Source organism: Onychostoma macrolepis, chromosome 23, assembly GCF_012432095.1.
Source record: "Onychostoma macrolepis isolate SWU-2019 chromosome 23, ASM1243209v1, whole genome shotgun sequence".
Classification (NCBI taxonomy): domain Eukaryota; kingdom Metazoa; phylum Chordata; class Actinopteri; order Cypriniformes; family Cyprinidae; genus Onychostoma; species Onychostoma macrolepis.
The window spans coordinates 25,518,833-25,540,758 of NC_081177.1; the positions used below are offsets into that span (position 1 = coordinate 25,518,833).

General features: G+C 36.4%; 1 protein-coding gene across 3 annotated transcripts in view; it reads left to right on the forward strand.

The window, feature by feature from the left end:
* The window catches only part of hdac7a (histone deacetylase 7a), a 92,691-nt gene that overhangs the window by 13,984 nt on the left and 56,781 nt on the right, over positions 1-21,926 (forward strand). Inside the window, exons 1-2 of one of the 3 annotated variants that reach the window (XM_058762437.1) lie at positions 10,030-10,241; positions 11,109-11,177. Coding sequence is in view for 2 of the 3 variants with exons in the window: in XM_058762436.1 (XP_058618419.1) it covers positions 8,096-8,164 (69 nt within the window). In the remaining variant the exon portion in view is untranslated. Of the gene's footprint in view, positions 1-8,095; positions 8,165-10,029; positions 10,242-11,108; positions 11,178-21,926 lie in introns of those variants that run through there. The other 2 variants (XM_058762436.1, XM_058762435.1) reach the window with 2 other exon arrangements.

Below are 21,926 nucleotides of genomic sequence, written 5' to 3' on the forward strand. Positions count from 1 at the left end.
ATAAAAATCAGATACAATACAAAACAGGGTGTGAAAGGGTGTTTAATTGAACCACTCCTGTACATTTGCAGGCAGGCACTGTTACTGCCAAATAAACCCAGCCAAATCAACGATTATGAAGCTCTTAAAGAGACAGTTCACCAAAAACGATAGCTTAATGTGATGACTGCAGTTTTTATTGTTGTTGACTGAAAAACTTATTCACTCTTCCACTGTGATCGCTATGAAGTATCAATGTATGGAAAAGAGCGGTGTGAAGATTTGTCTCCTTTTGTGTATGAAAGGAGAAAGTAAGTCATACAGGTTTGAAATGACATACGAGTCATTTCAGTGTGAATTTCCTCTTTGAAGACTCTGATTAAGGTATAAGTCTATTGACAGAACCGCAAAGATTGGCGTCTGTGTAAAATGCACACGACAGCGGTAAAATCTCGTCACGTGGCTCCTCATGGCAAGTGGTGTTTGTGTGAGTCACCGCTGCAGTCATTATGAATGAAAAGATTCCCCAACTATGCTTAACCTTTACCACTTCTCCCATGCATGTTTTTTTGCAGGGCTTGCAACCCAAAAAAAGCGGCGTCAGGTTTCAGTGCAACTGAAGAAAAACCAATAAAGCAGAAATAGTCGAGCTGAAATCAGTTCCAAATCCTAAAATTCCAAGATCTTGAATCCCTTCCAAGATTCTTGGAATTCTGCACCTCCCACGAGGCTTTTGTACATTTTTAAACTCCTGACATGGGATTTTTAATTAGCGACTGGAGGCCAGTCTCAGCCTGAAGCCAAAGTAAACTGTCAGACACTGTAGTGCTGTAGATTGTGTTTTCTTTGCCTCGCTTTAGTCATGTTTGAGTCACATTATCTGAAGTGTAACGCCGCTCCGCACCCCACCCTCAAATACTCCTCCCTAATAATCCCTATTCCCATCACACACACACACACACACACACACACACACACACACACACTCTCTCTCTCTCTCTCTCTCTCACACACAACCACACACACACACACACACACACACTCTCTCTCACACACAAACACACACACACACACACACACACGCGATCCTTCTCCTCGACACTCTTTTCTCTCCACACCCTCTCTTTTCTCTTTTCCTTGCACTCCATCTCTTTTCTTTTAGTTCCATCTGTTTTTTCTCTGTGTTTTCAGTGCCTCTCCCACTTGTAGCTCTATGGCCCCGTTGCCCTCTGTCTCTCTCCTTATCCAGCATTCCTCAAATTCCTGCAGGGTTCTTAAGGGACAGACCTTTCTGGCAAACCGTGACACCCCACATCTCCCTCTCTTACCTGATTCATTTTAGTGTTCCTTTTTGGTAGTTTTAAAATAGATTAATAATGGAGCAAACAGGTACTAAAAAGAAAAGAAAAGAAAATATGGGATTTCTTAAAAGTATTTAAATAATAATAATAATACCAATAACAATAATAATCCCAAATCAAATAATAACAACCAAATTTAGGAAAAACATACCGAAGTCAAAATAAAAGCTGTGTTTGTTAACATTTGGCTAGTTAATGCACTGTGAACTAACATGAACGAACCACATTTCTATAACTAAAATGGACAAAGATTATTGAATGTTGTAAAAAATTATATTCGAGCACTGTTAGTTTATGTTAGTTAATACTTTAACTAATGTTAACCAATGAAACCTTATTTTAAAGTTGTCTCATTTGTTTCTCTAAATAAATAAATGAATAAATAAATAATACAATTTTTATGCAGCTTAAGCTATTTAGATTTGAGATTTTCTCTTGGAAAAAAAATCTTTATTGTTTATTGTGAGGCGGAAAGAAATGTGAGATATAAAACTCACAATTGTGAGAAAGTCAGAAAAACGCAATTCTGAGAGAAAAAGTTGCCATTAACTTTTTTATTTTTCTATTCTGTGTCAGAAACAAGCTTCCATATGCACAGAAGTGAACATAGATCGTTGGGCAGTAAAGGGTGCAGCAAGGTTGAGAGCTGAACTGCTGACATTTGCCCACAGCAGAGCCGGGTCTGTGCATGACTCTCTGTTACTGTCTGTCCAAATGCCACAGAGAATCCGATTAAAGCTTATCAATGGCTGCTATTATAACAGTACACATCCCAATCAAACCTGCCACATTAGCTGAGGAACACTGCCATGCTTTCACTGCGCGCGCGCGTGTGTGTGTGTGTGTGTGTGTTATTTTAGAAGAAGGTAGTGTAGCTGAAATTGAAAGAGCACATTGAGGCACACAGAGATGTAATCAAATCTGGTTGATTCATATGACTGGTTTGCTGGCATTCCCAGCCATCAGTTTCCCAATACTGTGCAGTCTGAGAGAGAGAGAGAGAGAGAGAGCAGTGGTTCTGTGTGAAACAACAGAAACAAATCTCATTCTCTCTAAAAACACCAACAATAATGTCATAATTATGGCAGTATGGAGTTAGGTTAAAAAAAAAAAAAATGTGACAATGACCTTCATCTGATTGTGAAATATTTTTCATTTAAAAACATCCCACTGAGACTCTCACAATGCTAGGGTGTTCTGGGTGGTTGCTAGGGTGTTGCTATGTATTCGTTACAGTATTTCAAGTAATTTTTAGCATTTTGCTATAGACGGTTTCATCAGGCGCACGCGGACCTGCATACCTGGACCTAAGTTAACTTCCGGTCTGTGTTTGTTTATCGGTCTTGTTAGTGGCGCCGGCTACAAACACAGTTAAAGTTAAAGTGATGTTGTTAAAGTTAAAGTTGGGCTCAGGTTGTTGTGCCGTGGGATGTGTTTCACATACATTTATTTATTTGTGGCGACCCACCATGATATCAAAACTGACCGATTTTCCAAAAGGCTTCGTTGAATAAACATGAGCACGTAACGCATGTTTAAAAATCAAAACGAGGCGCAGGTGTTTTTATATCACTGTATTTCTGAAGGAACACTGTCTTTAGAAAATGTTCGATGTCATTTTCATTTCATCTGGCATGTTATATGCCTGATTAAGCAGCGTTTGTAAACTCAGCACTGCTTGTGTAACGTACAGCCGTTTCCGGGGAAACCTCTAGTTCTCCTGCTTTAAATCGCCTCCTGCTGGCAGAGAATGAATTTGCATTTTTAATAAGTCCGTCCAAGTAGTTATCGCTGCATCTCAGGCCGTCTGATTTACGCAGCAAACATATTCTACTCTAGAGGGACTTAGCTGTTGTTACTGATTGTATTTGGAGTTAAGTTAGGGCTTCTATTGCTATGTGGTTTCCAGGGTGTTGCTATGCCATTATTAAGGTGTTCTGAACAGTTGTTAGAATGTTGCTGGGTGGTTACCAGGGCGTTGCTATGCCATCATTAAGGTGTTCTGAATAGTTGTTAGAATGTTGCTGTGTGAATATCTTCCTAAGATTTCGAGAAAATGTGAGTGATGCACATCCATTCATAACTGTCACAATGCTAGGGTGTTCTGGGTTGTTGCTAGGGCATTGCTATGCAGTAATTAAGGTGTTTTGAGTGGATGTTAATGCATGGCAATGTAGTTGTTAGGGTGTTCTGGTGGGTTGCAAGGGGATATTCAGTCATAAAGGTGCACTGATTTTCTGGGTGTTGTAAGTGGTCTGAGTGTGTTGCTATGAGGTTGCTAGGGTGTTCAGTGGCTGCTCTTGCTTGAATGTTTCTAGAATAGACTCTAGGCTATTTTGATCTCCAGATTTGGATCAGGATGCTGCTTCAGTGTATTTTTGCAGGGTTTTATCACCAAATTGTATGTCCAGTCATACCTGGAGCAATAGTTATAGTGATGCTTGACTTAACAAACAACATTGAGAACAATCACAGTAAAGATGACTGTTTTACCGATCAGTGCTGGATGAAAAGCATCACTCATTACTCAGAGGAGCTGAAATGAATCTTTTTTCACCTGACAGGACAAACATGAGATTCACTGAAACTCAGTCAGCAGAAAGGAACTGCTTTAAATCAAATCACCTCAGTCTGTCCTTTTTTTCACTAAATTGTTTTTTTTCCCCCAAAATGTAAACCACAAGCACTGCATCCTGTGTGAATTTGCACTGACATACAACTAAGCTGTTGGAGAGGATCTCATTAGTGTGAAACTTAAGTTTGTGTTTGTCGGCAAGAGGATTGAGAAAAGTGAATAATGGTTAACAGCCTCTGTCTTTGAAACACTCTTAAGCTGGGGGTCATTGGGAAAACGTGCTGTGTTCGCTGTGCATATGCTGTACACTTCTGACTGTACGATTTTTTAAAGAAATTAAATTTTATTCAAGGAATGTGCATTAAATTAACCAAAAGATTTCTTTTGAACTTTCTATTCAGCAATAAATTACTTTTTAAAACATATGTGTATGTGACCCTCTCTGTGAAATCCAGGCTCAATCTCAAAATCTAATTATGAGACAGCAAGCATCAAATTTTGATTTCAACCATTAATTTCACTATGATATCAATTTTTGACATGGTCTTACTCAGACAATATTAAATGTTGCATTTTCACAGAATGTTCTTTACCTTTTGAAGTATGATTTTATGTAGAAAACAGTAAATTACTAAAAATGACTTTAGCTGGGTTTTCACAGCCAGGGTCACATATTCATATAGAAAACAGCTATATTAGTAGTAATAGTAATAATATTTATAAAAAGTGAGTATTTTTTGGGGAGGGGTTTCCTCTCACTATTTTCATTGTATAGAAAGGAGCACACTGAGCCACTAAAACACTTTGCAGCAAAATTCTCTCACAAAGTAAGTTTTGCTCATAAACATGGATAAATAGTTCTCATTTGGGTAAACAGGGTAAATCACATGAGCAAATTTGTCAAATAAAAGTAAAAAAATGTGTGACTGAGAGGCTGAGCACTTCCTGTGCTTACTGAACTAAGTGCATACACTATACTCCCTCTATCTAACTTTTTCTTCTTTTGGCTAACTGTTATTTATTGAAAGATCCCCTGATATTTATCACACATGTAAAAACAATAAAAGAGTGATTAAATCACTTACGGTACATGATGTAAAGATAAATGTTAGAAGCACCATGCACAATATTCAAGATTTGCATATCTTTAATGTCTGATATGAAGACGTTCTGCAGATATATAAAGTCTAAGACAAATGATGTTAGCAGTATCATGGTTTGACTGAAATGTTGGATATAAAAATGAAACATGATTTTCACAGTATAGTATATATCTGTTTTCCCCCCTTTCTGCTGTAGCACTGGAGCTGACATAAGTTCAAGTTTATGCATAAACAGATGATTCATGTTATCCAGCATCATGAACTGAAAATGTTGTTCTTTCAGCACAAAGGAATATCACATGGTCGGTGTCACAAATGTACTTACAATTGATTAGTGACCTAGAAATTTCATCATAAATTTACTTCATAACTTATTTTTGGTTTAAAACTTCTGGTTTATTTTATGTTTTAAACAAACAAAGACTTTCGAGCCCCACTGGATGCTCTACATTTATATAAATATCTGCATTCAATAGAATATAATAGACGTTAAAAGGCTAAACATGTTGAAAATCAAGGCAGTGTAGAAGAGTTTACTTTGATGCACACGTGTGTGTGTGTGTGTGTGTGTGTTTGTGTATCGCCTGTTCCCCTGCTGTGCTGCTTCACTGTCAGATTGTGGTCTTGTTATTTTCAGCTTCTGCCGGATATGATTCAGACTGAAGGACTGTGTAATTATAACACACACACACACACACACACACACACACACTCACACACACACGGATGAGGGTTTCTGGTAAGACTGTTGGGATCCCCCGGTTGGAGGAGCATTTAGGTGCAGCATAACATTGCTTTAGTTTCATTATATGTGTGCAGTGTGTGTGTGTGTGTGTGTGTGTTCAAGGGTCTTTGTTTGGTTCCTCTGCCCTAGAAATGATTAAAGTATTTAAATAGCGTTGAGGTTTTATGTGTTGGAACCCACTTCACTGTCAAAACCGACATGTTTGACTACACATACAGCGCATGAAAGGAAAAGTGCTGCTTGTTTATACCAAACTGAAGTATCAAATGTTTTTCGTAGCAGTGAAAATGCTGCATGAAAATGGTGTATGATGGCCAGAACCGCAGTCTAGGTGCACGTAGGTATATTTTGAGACACAGCCAGTGTAAGCCGCTGACGAGAACTGAGCGATCGGGCCTCACAGAGGAAATCAGAAACCCACTGGAGACCGTCACTGTGTGTCCTGGTTTCTGAGAAACGGGTCATAGTGGTTTCAAAGCGCGTGTGCGGCGCGTGAATGCTGACCGGTTCTGTTTTACCGAGAAAGACAGAAAGAAAAGAAAAAAGCCTGACTGACATGCACTGAAAGTACATGTGCATATGCACATAATGTACATGTACACAGTCTTGCATGATGCATGGTTGTTTTGCCACATATCTGTTATCTTTGGAGGAAATTAAAAGGTTTCCTTGCTATTGCTACTGAAAGATTATATAAAACTATAAAAATAAGAAGACACAAAGTTAAACTTGAGTTAAAACAATTTTAGTGAACCTGTAAAAAATTTAATCAGTGTTGCAAAAATACATTCAGTCATTTATTTGCAAATTGCATGAATTAAGTGCGCTTTACACAACAACATATCAAACCAAGTAGGCTATCATTTATTTTAGATGAAGACAAACACACTTTTTCTCTTTATCTAGTGAAACATTTAATAAATAAATAATATATATATATTTAGTAACTAAGCAATAGATAAACAGTTCAAGACAAATCTAGACAAGAATTATTGACACTTTGTGGAATGATGATGTTGTTATATATATATATATATATATATATATATATATATATGTGTGACCCTGGACCACAAAACCAGTCTTAAGTCGCTGGGGTATATTTGTAGCAATAGCCAAAAATACATCGTATGGGTCAAAATTATCCATTTTTCTTTTATGCTAAAAATCATTAGGATATTAAGTAAAGATCATGTTCCATGAAGATATTTGTGATCCTGGGCCACAAAACCAGTCTTAAGTGTCATTTTTTTCGAAATTGAGATTTATACACCACCTGAAAGCTGAATAAATAAGCGTTCCATTGATGTATGGTTTGTTAGGATCGGACAATATTTGGCCGAGATAAAACTATTTGAGAAACTGAGGGTGCAAAAAAATTCTAAATATTGAGAAAAACGCCTTTAAAGTTTCCAAATGAAGTTCTTAGCAATGCATATTACTAATCAAACATTTAGTTTTGATATATTTACGGTAAGAAATTTACAAAAAAACTTCACGGAACATGATCTTTACTTAATATCCTAATGATTTTTGGCATAAAATAAAAATATATAATTTTGACCCATACAATGTATTTTTGGCTATTGCTACAAATATACCCCAGCGACTTAAGACTGGTTTTGTGCTCCAGGGTCACATTTTGTAAATTTCCTACCGTAAATATACTAAAACACTAGTAATATGCATTGCTAAGAACTTCATTTGGACAACTTTAAAGGCAATTTTCTCAATATTTAGATTTTTTTTGCACCCTCAGATTACAGATTTTCAAATAGTTGTATCTCAACCAAATATTGTCCGATCCTAACAAACAAACAATTAAAGTGGTCTGTCTAAAATAGCTGGTGTGAAACTTACTTCTCTGTAGACTCGAGTCTTGAAATGCGTTTTTAACTAAAAAGAAAACTTGTGTGCAGTCTGAGTGAAAACAGTTGCCTACCTAGACAGCATTTTTAGGCGTTTAGTGATGTCCAAAACCATCTAGGTACGCAGTGCACTGTTTGAGACGCAGCCTTTACTACTAGGGTTCATATCAGACCTGCCCGTTACAAAATATACCATTGTTTTCATAATCTCTAACCATATACTGCACTTACTGTTACCGCTAATTGCTTTAATTTACAGGGCTTTCAGAATCTTTAATTTGGTTATTTTTCAATGACTTAATTTCTGATGACAGCGGCACCTACTGTGTTGTTGTGTAGTAAGCTGACTATTGTGTGTTGCAACTCTTTATTTTAGCAGCAACTATGCCATACATGTTTGTAAGGGTGTGCGAGGCAGGAAATGAAGGCTCTCTCAAACATCTCCACTTCTTCTCGTTTCACAGATGGAAGTTGTGCAGCGGGACTGATCGTTGAGTCAGATCAGAGAGACACTCATTGCTGGGGAGTGGCAGGTATGTTACCTTCGTTTCAGAGGAGCTTTACCTGTATGATTTGAGATCATGACATCCTTTGCCTTTACATGAGTGAATTAAAAAAAAGCCGCACTTCCCGGAACTATTCATGAAATTCTAGGCCTATGTGATGCAGCCTTAATTATAAGGGTCCAAAAAAGCATTAAGAAACACTTAAAATGTCTGAATGCATTTGCATTGAGTACCTGAATGGCAAAGCATGTGGCACCTGCAAGGAAATGCTGCTGCAGGTTTTCTCAGAACATTTTTTTTTTTATAATTCTAACAAACAAGGTGATTTTTGATGGATGTATGACGTCCGTCCGGTGTAGAGAATTACATTAACTAGCGTATGCTTCATATTTGACAACCACAAAGTGTGCATAGAATTTGTCTCAATTATCAAAAGAACTTTTTTGGAGCCAATTGTTCGAAAGATCATTTAATGTCACAGAAAAATTTATGAAAAGTCATGAATATCTAACTGTTAAGTATGAACTGCCTATCAAAACCTTTTATAGTGTCTCACCAAGGCTAAAAAAATACAGTGTTTGTATTTATTGTGAAATATTATTACAATTTAAAATAACTGCTTTCTGTGTAAATATGTTGTAGAATGTAATTTATTCCTGTGACGTCGAAGTTGAATTTAATTTTTCAGCATCATTACTCCAGTCTTCAGTGTCACATGATCCTTCAGAAATCATTCTAATATGCTGATTTGCTGCTCAAGAAACATTTCTGATTATTATCCACGTTGAAAACAGTTGTGCTGCTTCATGTTTTTGTGGAAACTGACTGTATGTTTTTTCAGGATTCTTTAATGGATAGAAAGTTCAAAAGAACAATAAAAGAATGAATTTATTTGAAATGGAATGTTTTTGTAACCATGTTAAAGTCTTGATAATTTAGTAATTTCTTTCTTTCTTACTGCCTTTACTTACTCTCCCAAACATTTGAATGTACTAAATGGATTTGGTAACACTTTATTTTTGGGTCTCTTAACTAGTTGCTTATTAGCATACATATTACTAGAATATTAGCCATTTATTTGTAATAACTGAGCATATATTAATGCCTTATTCTACATGACCTTATTCTACATCCCTAACCCTACCCAATACCTAAACTTAACAATTACCTTACTAACTATTAATAAGCAGCAATTAGGAATTTATTGAGGGAAAAGTCATAGTTAATGGTGAATAAGTGTTCCCTATTCTAAAGTGTTACAATGGATTTTTATTTTTTTAAAGTTAAAAGTGATATTTTAGTCTCTTCTTATACAACTGTGCATATACAGCAGTCCTCTGAGCAAAAGCTGAATAGGAGCTTCAAATCAGCTCTGTTGTCTCTGGGAGACGCGTTCAGCTGAATGTAGGATGCACAGAGTCAAAACATATGGCAGATGTCATATTTCAGGTGTGTTGGATTGTGATTGAACAATGATGGTAAAGCTGAATTTTCAGCATCATTACTCCAGTCTTCTTTCTAAAAAATAATTCTAATATGCTGCTCAATCTGATAATTGTTATTATTATCATTAATTATTATTATTATTACCTTATATAATATATATTTATATTTTATCATTTCATTTAATTTCATTCCATTATGTCGTTCATTTCTATGGACTCCAGCACCTGCTACTGAAACATGGCATGGTTTAGCTGGTGAGTAGTTAGAGCACTTTAAAGTACACTAGAGTGCAGTGTGGATGTGGCTGCAGCCTCAGCCAATGAAATAATAGAGGAGCAAACAATGCGAGAATGCAGGCGTGAGACGTCACACGCTATTTTTGGAGAACTCCGCCCACATTTCTATTTTCGTCCGCCTCAGGGGCGGGGCTTACCGAGATACTTGTAATAACTCACTTTCTCCCTCTCGTACCACTGCCGAACATCGCTGCTGGTCTTTTTAATGGATGTCAGACTACTAACTAAGGATTAAGAACAGAGGCTTTAACAGAGGAAGCATTTGGACATTAAAAACAAGGCGTAAAGACTTCTGCAAAAAGAAGAAGGAGTTTCTCACAAGGGAATAACGACCTGTTGCATGCTTTTATCTTTCACATAAGGTACAGGCTGTCTTTCATATTATAAACTGTGTCCTGCTGCTTTAGTCTTTATAAGGAAGTCAGTTTGCCTGGCTTTTTCTGTAGCTGTGCCTTTTGAAAGCTTTGCATGATTTTGCCGTCGCTTATTTTGATAGCGATGCGTCTCTTTTTGCGCATTTTTGGAGTAGATTGTTATTAATCAATTATTTAAGCTACATATTTCTGTTGTCAAGCATGGCTTCAAAACCTATCCGTCTTTACATTTAATAATTAGGCTACATAAAATGTGTGCACTGTGTTGGTGAAACCGATGCATATAAAGAATAAGTTTAGAAAAGTGGAAATGAAACCCAAACAGACCAACAAACAAACAATTAAAGTGGTCTGTCTAAAATAGCTGGTGTGAAACTTACTTCTCTGTAGACTCGAGTCTTGAAATGCGTTTTTAACTAAAAAAAGAAAACTTGTGTGCAGTCTGAGTGAAAACAGTTGCCTACCTAGACAGCATTTTTAGGCGTTTAGTGATGTCCAAAACCATCTAGGTACGCAGTGCACTGTTTGAGACGCAGCCTTTACTACTAGGGTTCATATCAGACCTGCCCCGTTACAAAATATACCATTGTTTTCATAATCTCTAACCATATACTGCACTTACTGTTACCGCTAATTGCTTTAATTTACAGGGCTTTCAGAATCTTTAATTTGGTTATTTTTCAATGACTTAATTTCTGATGACAGCGGCACCTACTGTGTTGTTGTGTAGTAAGCTGACTATTGTGTGTTGCAACTCTTTATTTTAGCAGCAACTATGCCATACATGTTTGTAAGGGTGTGCGAGGCAGGAAATGAAGGCTCTCTCAAACATCTCCACTTCTTCTCGTTTCACAGATGGAAGTTGTGCAGCGGGACTGATCGTTGAGTCAGATCAGAGAGACACTCATTGCTGGGGAGTGGCAGGTATGTTACCTTCGTTTCAGAGGAGCTTTACCTGTATGATTTGAGATCATGACATCCTTTGCCTTTACATGAGTGAATTAAAAAAAAGCCGCACTTCCCGGAACTATTCATGAAATTCTAGGCCTATGTGATGCAGCCTTAATTATAAGGGTCCAAAAAAGCATTAAGAAACACTTAAAATGTCTGAATGCATTTGCATTGAGTACCTGAATGGCAAAGCATGTGGCACCTGCAAGGAAATGCTGCTGCAGGTTTTCTCAGAACATTTTTTTTTATAATTCTAACAAACAAGGTGATTTTTGATGGATGTATGACGTCCGTCCGGTGTAGAGAATTACATTAACTAGCGTATGCTTCATATTTGACAACCACAAAGTGTGCATAGAATTTGTCTCAATTATCAAAAGAACTTTTTTGGAGCCAATTGTTCGAAAGATCATTTAATGTCACAGAAAAATTTATGAAAAGTCATGAATATCTAACTGTTAAGTATGAACTGCCTATCAAAACCTTTTATAGTGTCTCACCAAGGCTAAAAAAATACAGTGTTTGTATTTATTGTGAAATATTATTACAATTTAAAATAACTGCTTTCTGTGTAAATATGTTGTAGAATGTAATTTATTCCTGTGACGTCGAAGTTGAATTTAATTTTTCAGCATCATTACTCCAGTCTTCAGTGTCACATGATCCTTCAGAAATCATTCTAATATGCTGATTTGCTGCTCAAGAAACATTTCTGATTATTATCCACGTTGAAAACAGTTGTGCTGCTTCATGTTTTTGTGGAAACTGACTGTATGTTTTTTCAGGATTCTTTAATGGATAGAAAGTTCAAAAGAACAATAAAAGAATGAATTTATTTGAAATGGAATGTTTTTGTAACCATGTTAAAGTCTTGATAATTTAGTAATTTCTTTCTTTCTTACTGCCTTTACTTACTCTCCCAAACATTTGAATGTACTAAATGGATTTGGTAACACTTTATTTTTGGGTCTCTTAACTAGTTGCTTATTAGCATACATATTACTAGAATATTAGCCATTTATTTGTAATAACTGAGCATATATTAATGCCTTATTCTACATGACCTTATTCTACATCCCTAACCCTACCCAATACCTAAACTTAACAATTACCTTACTAACTATTAATAAGCAGCAATTAGGAATTTATTGAGGGAAAAGTCATAGTTAATGGTGAATAAGTGTTCCCTATTCTAAAGTGTTACAATGGATTTTTATTTTTTTAAAGTTAAAAGTGATATTTTAGTCTCTTCTTATACAACTGTGCATATACAGCAGTCCTCTGAGCAAAAGCTGAATAGGAGCTTCAAATCAGCTCTGTTGTCTCTGGGAGACGCGTTCAGCTGAATGTAGGATGCACAGAGTCAAAACATATGGCAGATGTCATATTTCAGGTGTGTTGGATTGTGATTGAAGAATGGATGCTATTTGTACTGCATTACTCCTGATTGAATCAGTAACAGACCCTTCTGAGTCATCTAGATAACCTGAGCTCTCCAGTACATGGAGATTAGATGACTAGCTTGACTATTCATTGTTCCACATTAGTGTACTTAAGTTCACTGACGACATGCAAGGCAAAGACTGTATGGCTCATGTTTACAGCATTAACCCTCATGTTCTGCTTGACCAAGGCCATTTAATGCAAATATACACTTATGTTCAAAATATGTTGATGCTTTTTCTAAAATAATACTTTTATTCAGCATAGATGCATTCAGTTAATCAAAAGTGGCAGTGAAACCTTTATAATGTTACAAAGATTTCTATTTCAAATAAATGTTTCACTTTTGAAAAAAATCCTGAAAAAATGAATAATGGTTAATAATGGAATAATAATAATTGAGAATGATTTCTGAAAGGACACTGAAGACTGGAGTAATGATGCTGAAAATCAAGGAATAGATTACTTTTTAAATATGCTCAAACTGAAAAATTTTCAATAATATTTCACAATATTATTGTTTTTACTGTATTTTTGATCAAATAAATGCAGCCTTGGTGAGACACTATAAAAACATTTAAAACCTAAGTTTTGATAGGCAGTTCATACTTAACAGTAAGATTATAGTTAGATATTCATGACTTTTCATAAACTTTTCTGATTATAAACAGAACTCTGAATGTAAACGTTTACATTGCTGTTAGCCTATTATTTTAATCCATATGTTAACAGGGTTGATGGGACCCCACAAAGACAGTGAAGTCAATCTCAACAGAACACGAGATGTAATGATTAATTAATTATTAATCATTTAACCTAACAGACTGATTTTACCGACTAATAAATAATTCAATATTGTGATTACATTCACAGAACAGATTTACCATTACGTTGTTTTCTCTCAAGCTACCGACGCAATTTCAGTCACCATTTCAAACTAGTCTTGAGTGTAAACAAACAGAAACGGATTTGTACTTGACATTGCTTGGCATTAGATATTGCTTGAAGCAGCAGAGTCCTGTAGCTCGCGCCCGGCTCGAGTTGCGTGCGCCACAGCGGGCCAGCGTTTGCGGGAAAAACAACACGATGAGGTCATGGCCAGCGGCGCGGGGATAACGTTTCAGCCGTGCCTGTGAGAGGGATCCGACACCGCTCCCGCTCTTTTGTTCGGCTGTAACCGGGCCCCACGGACCGCTCGTGAAGCCCGCTGAACGGTCTGTTGTAGAAGTGCCGGCCTTTTGTCCTTCTCACAATTTATGTAGTGCATGAGACCCGATACAGTTTCGTCATAGTTTATAATACAGATGATATTGGGCAATGTGATGGAACTAGCAGGCCTAACCATATTGCATTTTGTAACTAAACCACAGTTTGTGTAAACTACCTCAGACTGAATTCCTCTAAAGTCATCTCTGGTTTAAACATGTACATACAACTCTCCCTGAAGCTTTAGTGCATCTTTAGAAATGTTCTGGCTGTCATCTAATAATCATGCAATGTAACTTAAGGTGTGTAAAGCACTAAACCAGTGTCATATGAGTTGGTTATTTAAGTTTATCCAATTTTAACTGCTGGTTTTCTGGATCCAAAGGTGCATCTCTTTGGTTTCTGTCCCATGTCAAAATTGTTGTTTCATATTAAACGAAATCAACCTGACTATATTAGGTTACACAGTAGCAGTAGATGAAAGAAATATCAGTTTCCTGGTTAGTAGGGGATGCACTGACTAGTTAACTAATTGGTTAGCTCTACCACTGGTTAGATGTTTTGAGTCAACTGGCTGTGGATCATGTGACTTAAATTGTGCTTGTTATGTGGTGACAGCAGAAGGAATATTCTAATTCTCGGTTAGTAGTTAACTAATTGATTAGCACTAAACCAATGTCATATATGTAGGTTATTTAAGTTTACTGTATTTCAACTTCTAGTTTTCATGTCCCACGTCAAAAATATTGTTTAATATGACGACATCACTCTGACTATGCTAGGTTACATGGCAGCTGGTAAAACATCAGTTGTTTGGTTAGTAAGTTGTTGCACCGATTAGTTAACTAATCAATTTGATGTTTTTAGCCTTTGTTGAGTAGTTGTGGACCATGTGATTTAGTTGTGCTTCTGTATTGAAGATTCAATTTCCTGGTTAGCAGGGTTTGCACAGACTAGTTAACTAATTGGTTAGTTCTGCCACTGGTTAGAGGATTTGGCCTTGTGTTGACTAGCTGTAGTTCACTTGACTCAAGTGATGTTTGTTCTATATGATAGCAGCTGGAAGAATTTTCAGGTTTTTGGTTATTAAATAGTTGCTAGTTAACTAATTGGTTAATGCTATTTATGCTGGTTAATGATTTAAGTTGTGCTTGTTCTATATTGTGGCAGGCGATGGAAGATTTGGTTGCCTGGTTAGTAGGGGTTGTGTTGACTATTTAACTAATTGGTTAGTTCTACAACTAATTAGATGTTTTGGGCCTGTGTCAACTAGTGGTGGATCATGCGACTTAAATTGCACTTGATATATTGCAACAACAGGAGGACACTTTCATTTTTAGTTAGTAGTTAACTAATCAGTTATCACTAAAGCAGTGTCATATGTGTTGGATATTTACGTTTTTTTTTTTTATTTTAACTGCTGGTTCTCAGATGACTAAATCAACCTGATTATGTTGTAGAACTAACTCCTTAACAGTGTTGGGTTTAATGCATTACGAAGTAATTAATTACTGTAATTTAATTATATTTTCCTCGAAAAAGTAAAGTAAGGGATTACTCTTACTTTTTCTGAAAATTAAATTACAGTTATTTCTGATGTAATTGCATTAAATAGTGTATAGACTAGAACAATTCTATATAAACGATAGTGGATTTCACATTAAAATGTAACATCTAATGTTAAAATGTATGTTTTTAATGTAACTGTTAATATTTTGGTCAGTTCAAGAATTATTTATGCAGATTTTTTTATTATTTATATGAAAGAATTAAGAGTGGTTTCATGCCTATACTTGTATTGCTCAACTGATTGAGGTTTAGAAAGTAATTAGTAATAAGTAATCCAATACTTTTTATAGAGAGTAATTAGTACAGTAATCTAGTTATTCTGTTGAAGATGTAATTGGTAGTTAGTAATTAATTACTTTTTTAGAGTAACTTAACCAACAATGCTCCTTAAGGTAACAACTGCATTTTGCAGTGTGCCAGTGTGATTTTTTTTGCCAGTCCATTGGAATTGATTTACCTGCGGGGCAACATAAATGGACATGGTTATGTGTTAGCTGACAGGAATGATGGGAAGATGTTCATTGTGTGGTATTTTTTACATCCCCCACCCTGTGAGGGGCAGAGGGACAGGAGAGTCAAGCTGACAATAGCGAGATTGTTTTTCAGGGAGCTGCTGTAAAGATCACATTTCCTGTTACTGGCTGAAAGCGGGGTCAGCTGACACCAGCCTCCTTCACCGCTGCGGCTGTCATCACCGCTCATACCAGAAAAAAACTCACTAACAGCTTCAGGGCACAAGTTAACTCTTAACATGTACAAATATCACTCCAGACAAAAGCTGTGTCAGAATGCATCTGTTGCTAGCGGTGCTGACATTGAAGCGATGTGATGCATCGTTGAGGAAGGTTCTGTCTGTTTTCGCAAATCTGAGCCCTTTGTGATTCATCCAGGATGTGACAGTGCTGCCTTCTGAAACATCTTTGATTTTGAGTGTGATTTTTCAGTTCTTCTAAATGCGGTAACCCTTACTGTGGAAGATCTGTTGGCCATTCCCATCATCATCTATCATCTTCTATCTAACATCAAAGATTTGATCATATTGTTTCCCAATTGCCGGTGTTAATTTCTGCTTAATTCCATTTGTAGAGGTTTTAGAAACTAGTAGATTAGTCCCGTGCTTTGAGTCTATGTTGATTAGTCACGGATCACATGACTAGTTATGTTTTGAGCCAGTGTTGACTAGTTGTGGACGGTGTGGAGCAACTTTTGTTTGTTCTCTATTGTGACAGCTAAAGGAAAATTGAGTTTCCTGGTTAGTTGGACTGACTAATAAACTAACTGGTACCACTATTTGATGTTTAAGACCTGTATTGTCTAGTCATGCACCACATGACGTTTTGGGCCTGTGTTAACTAGCTGTAATTCACTTGACTCCAGCTGCATTTGTTCTGTATGGCAGCAGCTGGAAGAAATGTCAGTTTTTTTTGGTTTGTAAATTTTTGCACCGATTAGCTAACTCATTAGTTTTAGTTCTATGATTATTTGATGTTTTTACCCCCTATGTTTACTAGTTGTGGACCATATGATTTAAGGTGTGCTTGTTCTATATTGCCTCCGGTTCGATGTTTTGGGCCTGTGTCAACTAGCTGCGGATCATGTAATTTTATTGTGCTTGTTGTATGCCATTTCTAATTCTTGGTTAGTAGTTAAATAATTGATCAACTCTACCACTATTTGATGTTTTGAGCATGACTAGTTGTGAACCATGTGACTTGAGTTAAGCTTAGTCTACAATGGTACAATTGGAATAAAATTGAGTTTCCTGGTTAGTATGGGTTGCCTTGACTAATTAACTGATTATTTAGTTTTACCACTATTTGATGTTTTAAACCTGTTTTGACTAGTCATGCATCACATCATTTTATTTGTGCTTGTTTAAATAAAGATTTTTTTATGGTTAGTAAATAGTTGCACCAACTAGTTAAGTAATTCATTAGTTTTACCACTAGTAGATGTGCTGGGCCAGTGTCGACTAGCTGTGGATCATTTGACTCCACTTGCATGTGTTCTATATGACAGCATTTGGAAGAAATTTCAGGGGTTTTTTGGTTAGCAAACCGTTGCACTGACTGGTTAACTAATCAGTTGGTTTGAGGTTTGGTCCCTTGTTGACTAGCTAAGGAACATGTGACTTCAATTGCACTATATGGCAACAACAAGACGAAAATGAAGTTTCTTGGTTAGTAAAGGGTTGCAACAACTAGTTAATTAGCTATACCACTATTGAATGCTTTGTCAACCAGTTGTAGGTAACTTGAGAATCTGAAAACAAAAGTGAAACTGGGACACAGAGTGGGACAAGTTCTCCAGTTGGCCGTCAGACCACTTATGCTACATGCCATGTCAGGTAACTAGTCAACAACTTTCGACCACTTGGTAAAAATGAGTACTCTAACAGTAAGCGCTGTTGGTTATATACAATTTAAACCATGTTGGCTTAAGCCAGCGCTCTGGAGTCGCTGGGAATGAACTAATCCTGTTTTCCCAGAGCAGCCCACACTGGCCTGCTGTTTTTAGAAGCAAGTTCAAGCAAGGTCTGTGAGGATCAGAACGTTGTGTTTGACCCCCTGAATGTTTGGAGACAAGGAAGTGTTCGGACACAAAGGTGCTCATTTGTTAGAGCGCACAGGACAAAAAGAGCTCATTGAGCCAGTGTGAGTCGGTTTGTGTGTGAGTATTTGAGGTTACAGGGAATGTTAATGTCCTCCTTCATTGTTGGAGGCTCAGACAGTAGTTCGTGAGGCTGCATATGTATGAGATGTGTTCCTGGCGAGTGCTTTCCCAGAACAGTTGTTAAATAAAAAGAATCCATGGAAAGGGGAACGGATGGCGGAGGAAGTGCAAGAGGGATTGAAGGGCTAAGAGGAAAGAGGCAAATCTGCGTGGAGAGGTGTCATTATGTACATTTTTGTGTCCACTTGAGAGTTGTTGGAGTTCAAACACCGAATTACACTGTTGAGTGGCGCCATTTTGAGTGTGCAGTAAATTGTGGGTAGACTTAACCTCCTCTATGTCTGTATCTCTCAAAAATGATTTACACTGTAACCATACCCAGAGGAGGACTACATTCCAATTATGTTGTAATGCATTAAACACACTTACGTAGGTCACAAAAATACTCTATGTAATTACGCAAACTTGAATGATTGATGCATTGCGAGGGTTACTGTGGCAGTAACAAACCTCCATACTCTAGGAGGTGATACAGTTTCCTTTAACCGTCTGTAACATTTAAGGGGGTGTTTACACAACACCATTTTAAACCAAAAATAGAAAACTTTTGAAAATGGGTTTCAAAGTGCAAGTGTTGAAAACAATGTCGTTATTGTCTCTTGTGTTAACTACAAAAACGCGAATTTGGGAAAATGGTGACGTCATGCACATGCGTATTATGTGTTCAGTCTGTAGGTGCATGCACAGGCGCGTAGTGTTTCTTTACAAAGTGAGATCGCCAACTACTGACCCGGCATGAGTAATACAGCATTTTAGTCATTTTCGCGGATCCATGTGAATGGGGATTGTTTCGTAGTCTGTATGCAAAACTTTTCACAAATGCAAAGAAAAACATCCATTTTTTTGTACATTGTTGTGTTAACACCCTAAGTCAACCTGAACATAAATGGTACATCCATTTCTGAGTGAAACAGGATATTCAACAAGAAAAAAAAAGTATGAAAAATAAGAGGGCATGGCGATGTCCACCAAAAAGAAAAGACGTTTCAAAGGCATTGTAAGCTATCAAATTTTAATTAAAAATGATAAAGATAATTTATTTATTTTTTTATTATTATTTAGAAAAAATGCACAATGAAAATTGTTTCTAGTCAGACCAGGCAAACTGCATTAAATAAAAAAATAGTATTGTTATGTTTGATTATGTTATGTATCACTTGTGGCAACTCTGAGAATGCGTTGTGCACTCGTCATGCGTTTTTGCAATCTTCGAATCAAAATTGCAATAACTTGTAATGTCTTTGAAACGACTTTTCATTTTAAGGTTAAAGGAAATTGTATCACTCCCAAGAGTATGGAGGTTTGTTACTGCCACAGTAACACTTGCAATGCATCAATCACTCACGTTTATGTAGTTGCATGGAGTATTTTTCTGACCTACATACATGTAAGTGTGTTCTGACTCATTTTGGGATGCAACAAACGTGAAATCGAGTGTAACTAGAAGTGTTATTCATGTAGGCAGCTATAAACATGTTGACAGGTAATCAAGTGTGGTTTATGTTCACACATTTGCGAAGAGTATGTTTTGCTGTAGTATTGTCTTCATTAGTGTGAGATACATTTGAAACCCACTCACACATTCACAGACACGACCTTACCCCGAGGCAGCGCTCCTTTACTCCTGCCCTTTCTCCTCCATCATGCTATCTTTTCAACATCAGACACATTCCTCTCGTTGACCTGGTAAGGCATTTACACTTTCTGCTGATAAAATGCAGTAGCTTGCTGTAATACACACGCACGCACACACAGACTCCTGATGATGTGTAGTCACGTCAGCTGACCAGTATGATGCCACAATCTGCTTATAGCTTCTCAGTCATGTTGTAACTCTCTTTAGGTTAGCGGCCACATAGTGTTACATCAAATCAGCAGTCTGATTCTGGATTGCAGTTTCATAAGAACTGAAAAATAATATATATGTTTATGATTTTGAAAGATCTTCGACTGTGTTTTTTGGGGGAAAGAAAATAACAGCAGTGTTATTTTAGTATTATATCTAGCTGTAATGTTCAGTTTTGTTTGTGTTTTTTTACATTTAGCCCTAATTTGTTTTTATTTCAGTTTTATTTTCACTAATTTTACAATTTCACTAATTACTACAACTTCAGTGAGTTGCAACATTTCTAAAAAAATTGTTTTGAGTTTTCATCTAATATCTATATTTTATTTTATTCACAAATAGGATTTGTAATTTTAGTGTATATATATATATATATATATATATATATATATATATATATTATTATTATTATTTTTTTTTTTTTTTTTTAATTGTCAATTGTCATAACCTTAAAAATGTTTCTTCAGTCTAAACCTTGAACAACAAACCCTTACACGTTCAGCAGACTAATACGATTCAGCTTTTAATATAACGTTATACACTGTTCTGTTGTTTCACGTTTGTTTTGAGTGGAGTTAATCTGAGTTAAATTATGTGTGGACTGGCCGTTCTCCCACAATAACACACTGGTATTGTTAAAAGCTGTCTGGGATTGAGGGGAAACCTGCTCAGCTACTGAAAGAGAATCACAGACTTCGACACAGAAACACTGCTTTAATAATCCACTCTTCCACCCATACAAGCACACACTCCCCTCATCTTGTTGTTGACAGGAATACACACGGCTTGTGAATCTGCAGATGCTCAAGTATTTGTGACCAGCTATAAATATTAGAATAGCACACACACGTGTACACAAAGGCGTGCACTGGCTGGACGAACGTCCTGAGCAGCTGCCGCGGAAGCAAAGGGTCTGAATAGCTCAGACAGCTGTGGACTCTGCAGGAACACTCAGGACGAAAACACACCGAATCAATCTCTATATTAGAGAGACATCGCTGATACTTAAACATAATCCATTATGTCTTCTGAGCTATGAAAGAGCAAAAAGTTTTCCTCTGGCGTCAAATATATTCCGTTTACCATTTAACACTTCAGTCTGTGACTTATAGGGTCATTGAACAGAGGAAGTTCACTCTGTTCCAATATTTAGTGAGCTTTGTCTGTATATAGGCAATATTTTAAGGCTATTAAAGTGCATCATATCAAGGCTATTCCAAAGGTCATACATCTAATTTAAGCAAGACAAATCATGATTATGACTAAATTAATAAATATAACTTCAAAAGAATTTTAGACACTTAAATGCATGTTATTTACAATGAAATTAAAATGTGTTATACATTCAGATTAATGCAATTAGTTGAACTTGAGTGTTTTTTGACCCACATCCTGTAAGTAGGACTTAAATACATCTTTATATATGCGATTTCATAATTACTTGTTAGTTGACAAACATTTATAGTAAACTATGGTAAACATAAAATGCCATTTGTATTGAAACTTGTATGTCATGTATTTACATATATTTGCAATTTCACATTGGTAAGGAGGATAAAGTTGCAATTTAGTGCATTTAAAATATATTTACGTTAAATGTAATATTGCATAACGCTACAGTTACAATTAATTACTTAACATGCTCCGTATTTCATACATCCATATCGACAATGAATAGTTAATCTAATGAATGTGTGTTATGTTTTGTTTCCTATTAGAGTGTCAAATGTTTCGCTTAGCATGTTAATGTTAAACTGTTGAAATCAATAGTAAGTGCTATTTGAGTTGCTGATTTTAAAAGAAAGCCTCTGCATGAATTTGGACTGTAAAGGATTAAATCAAGTCACATTAGATTTCTGTGAGCAGGAGCAATGGGAAATATCAGGACAGGAGTGATAGATTGCAAGATAAAGAAAGGGAAGACA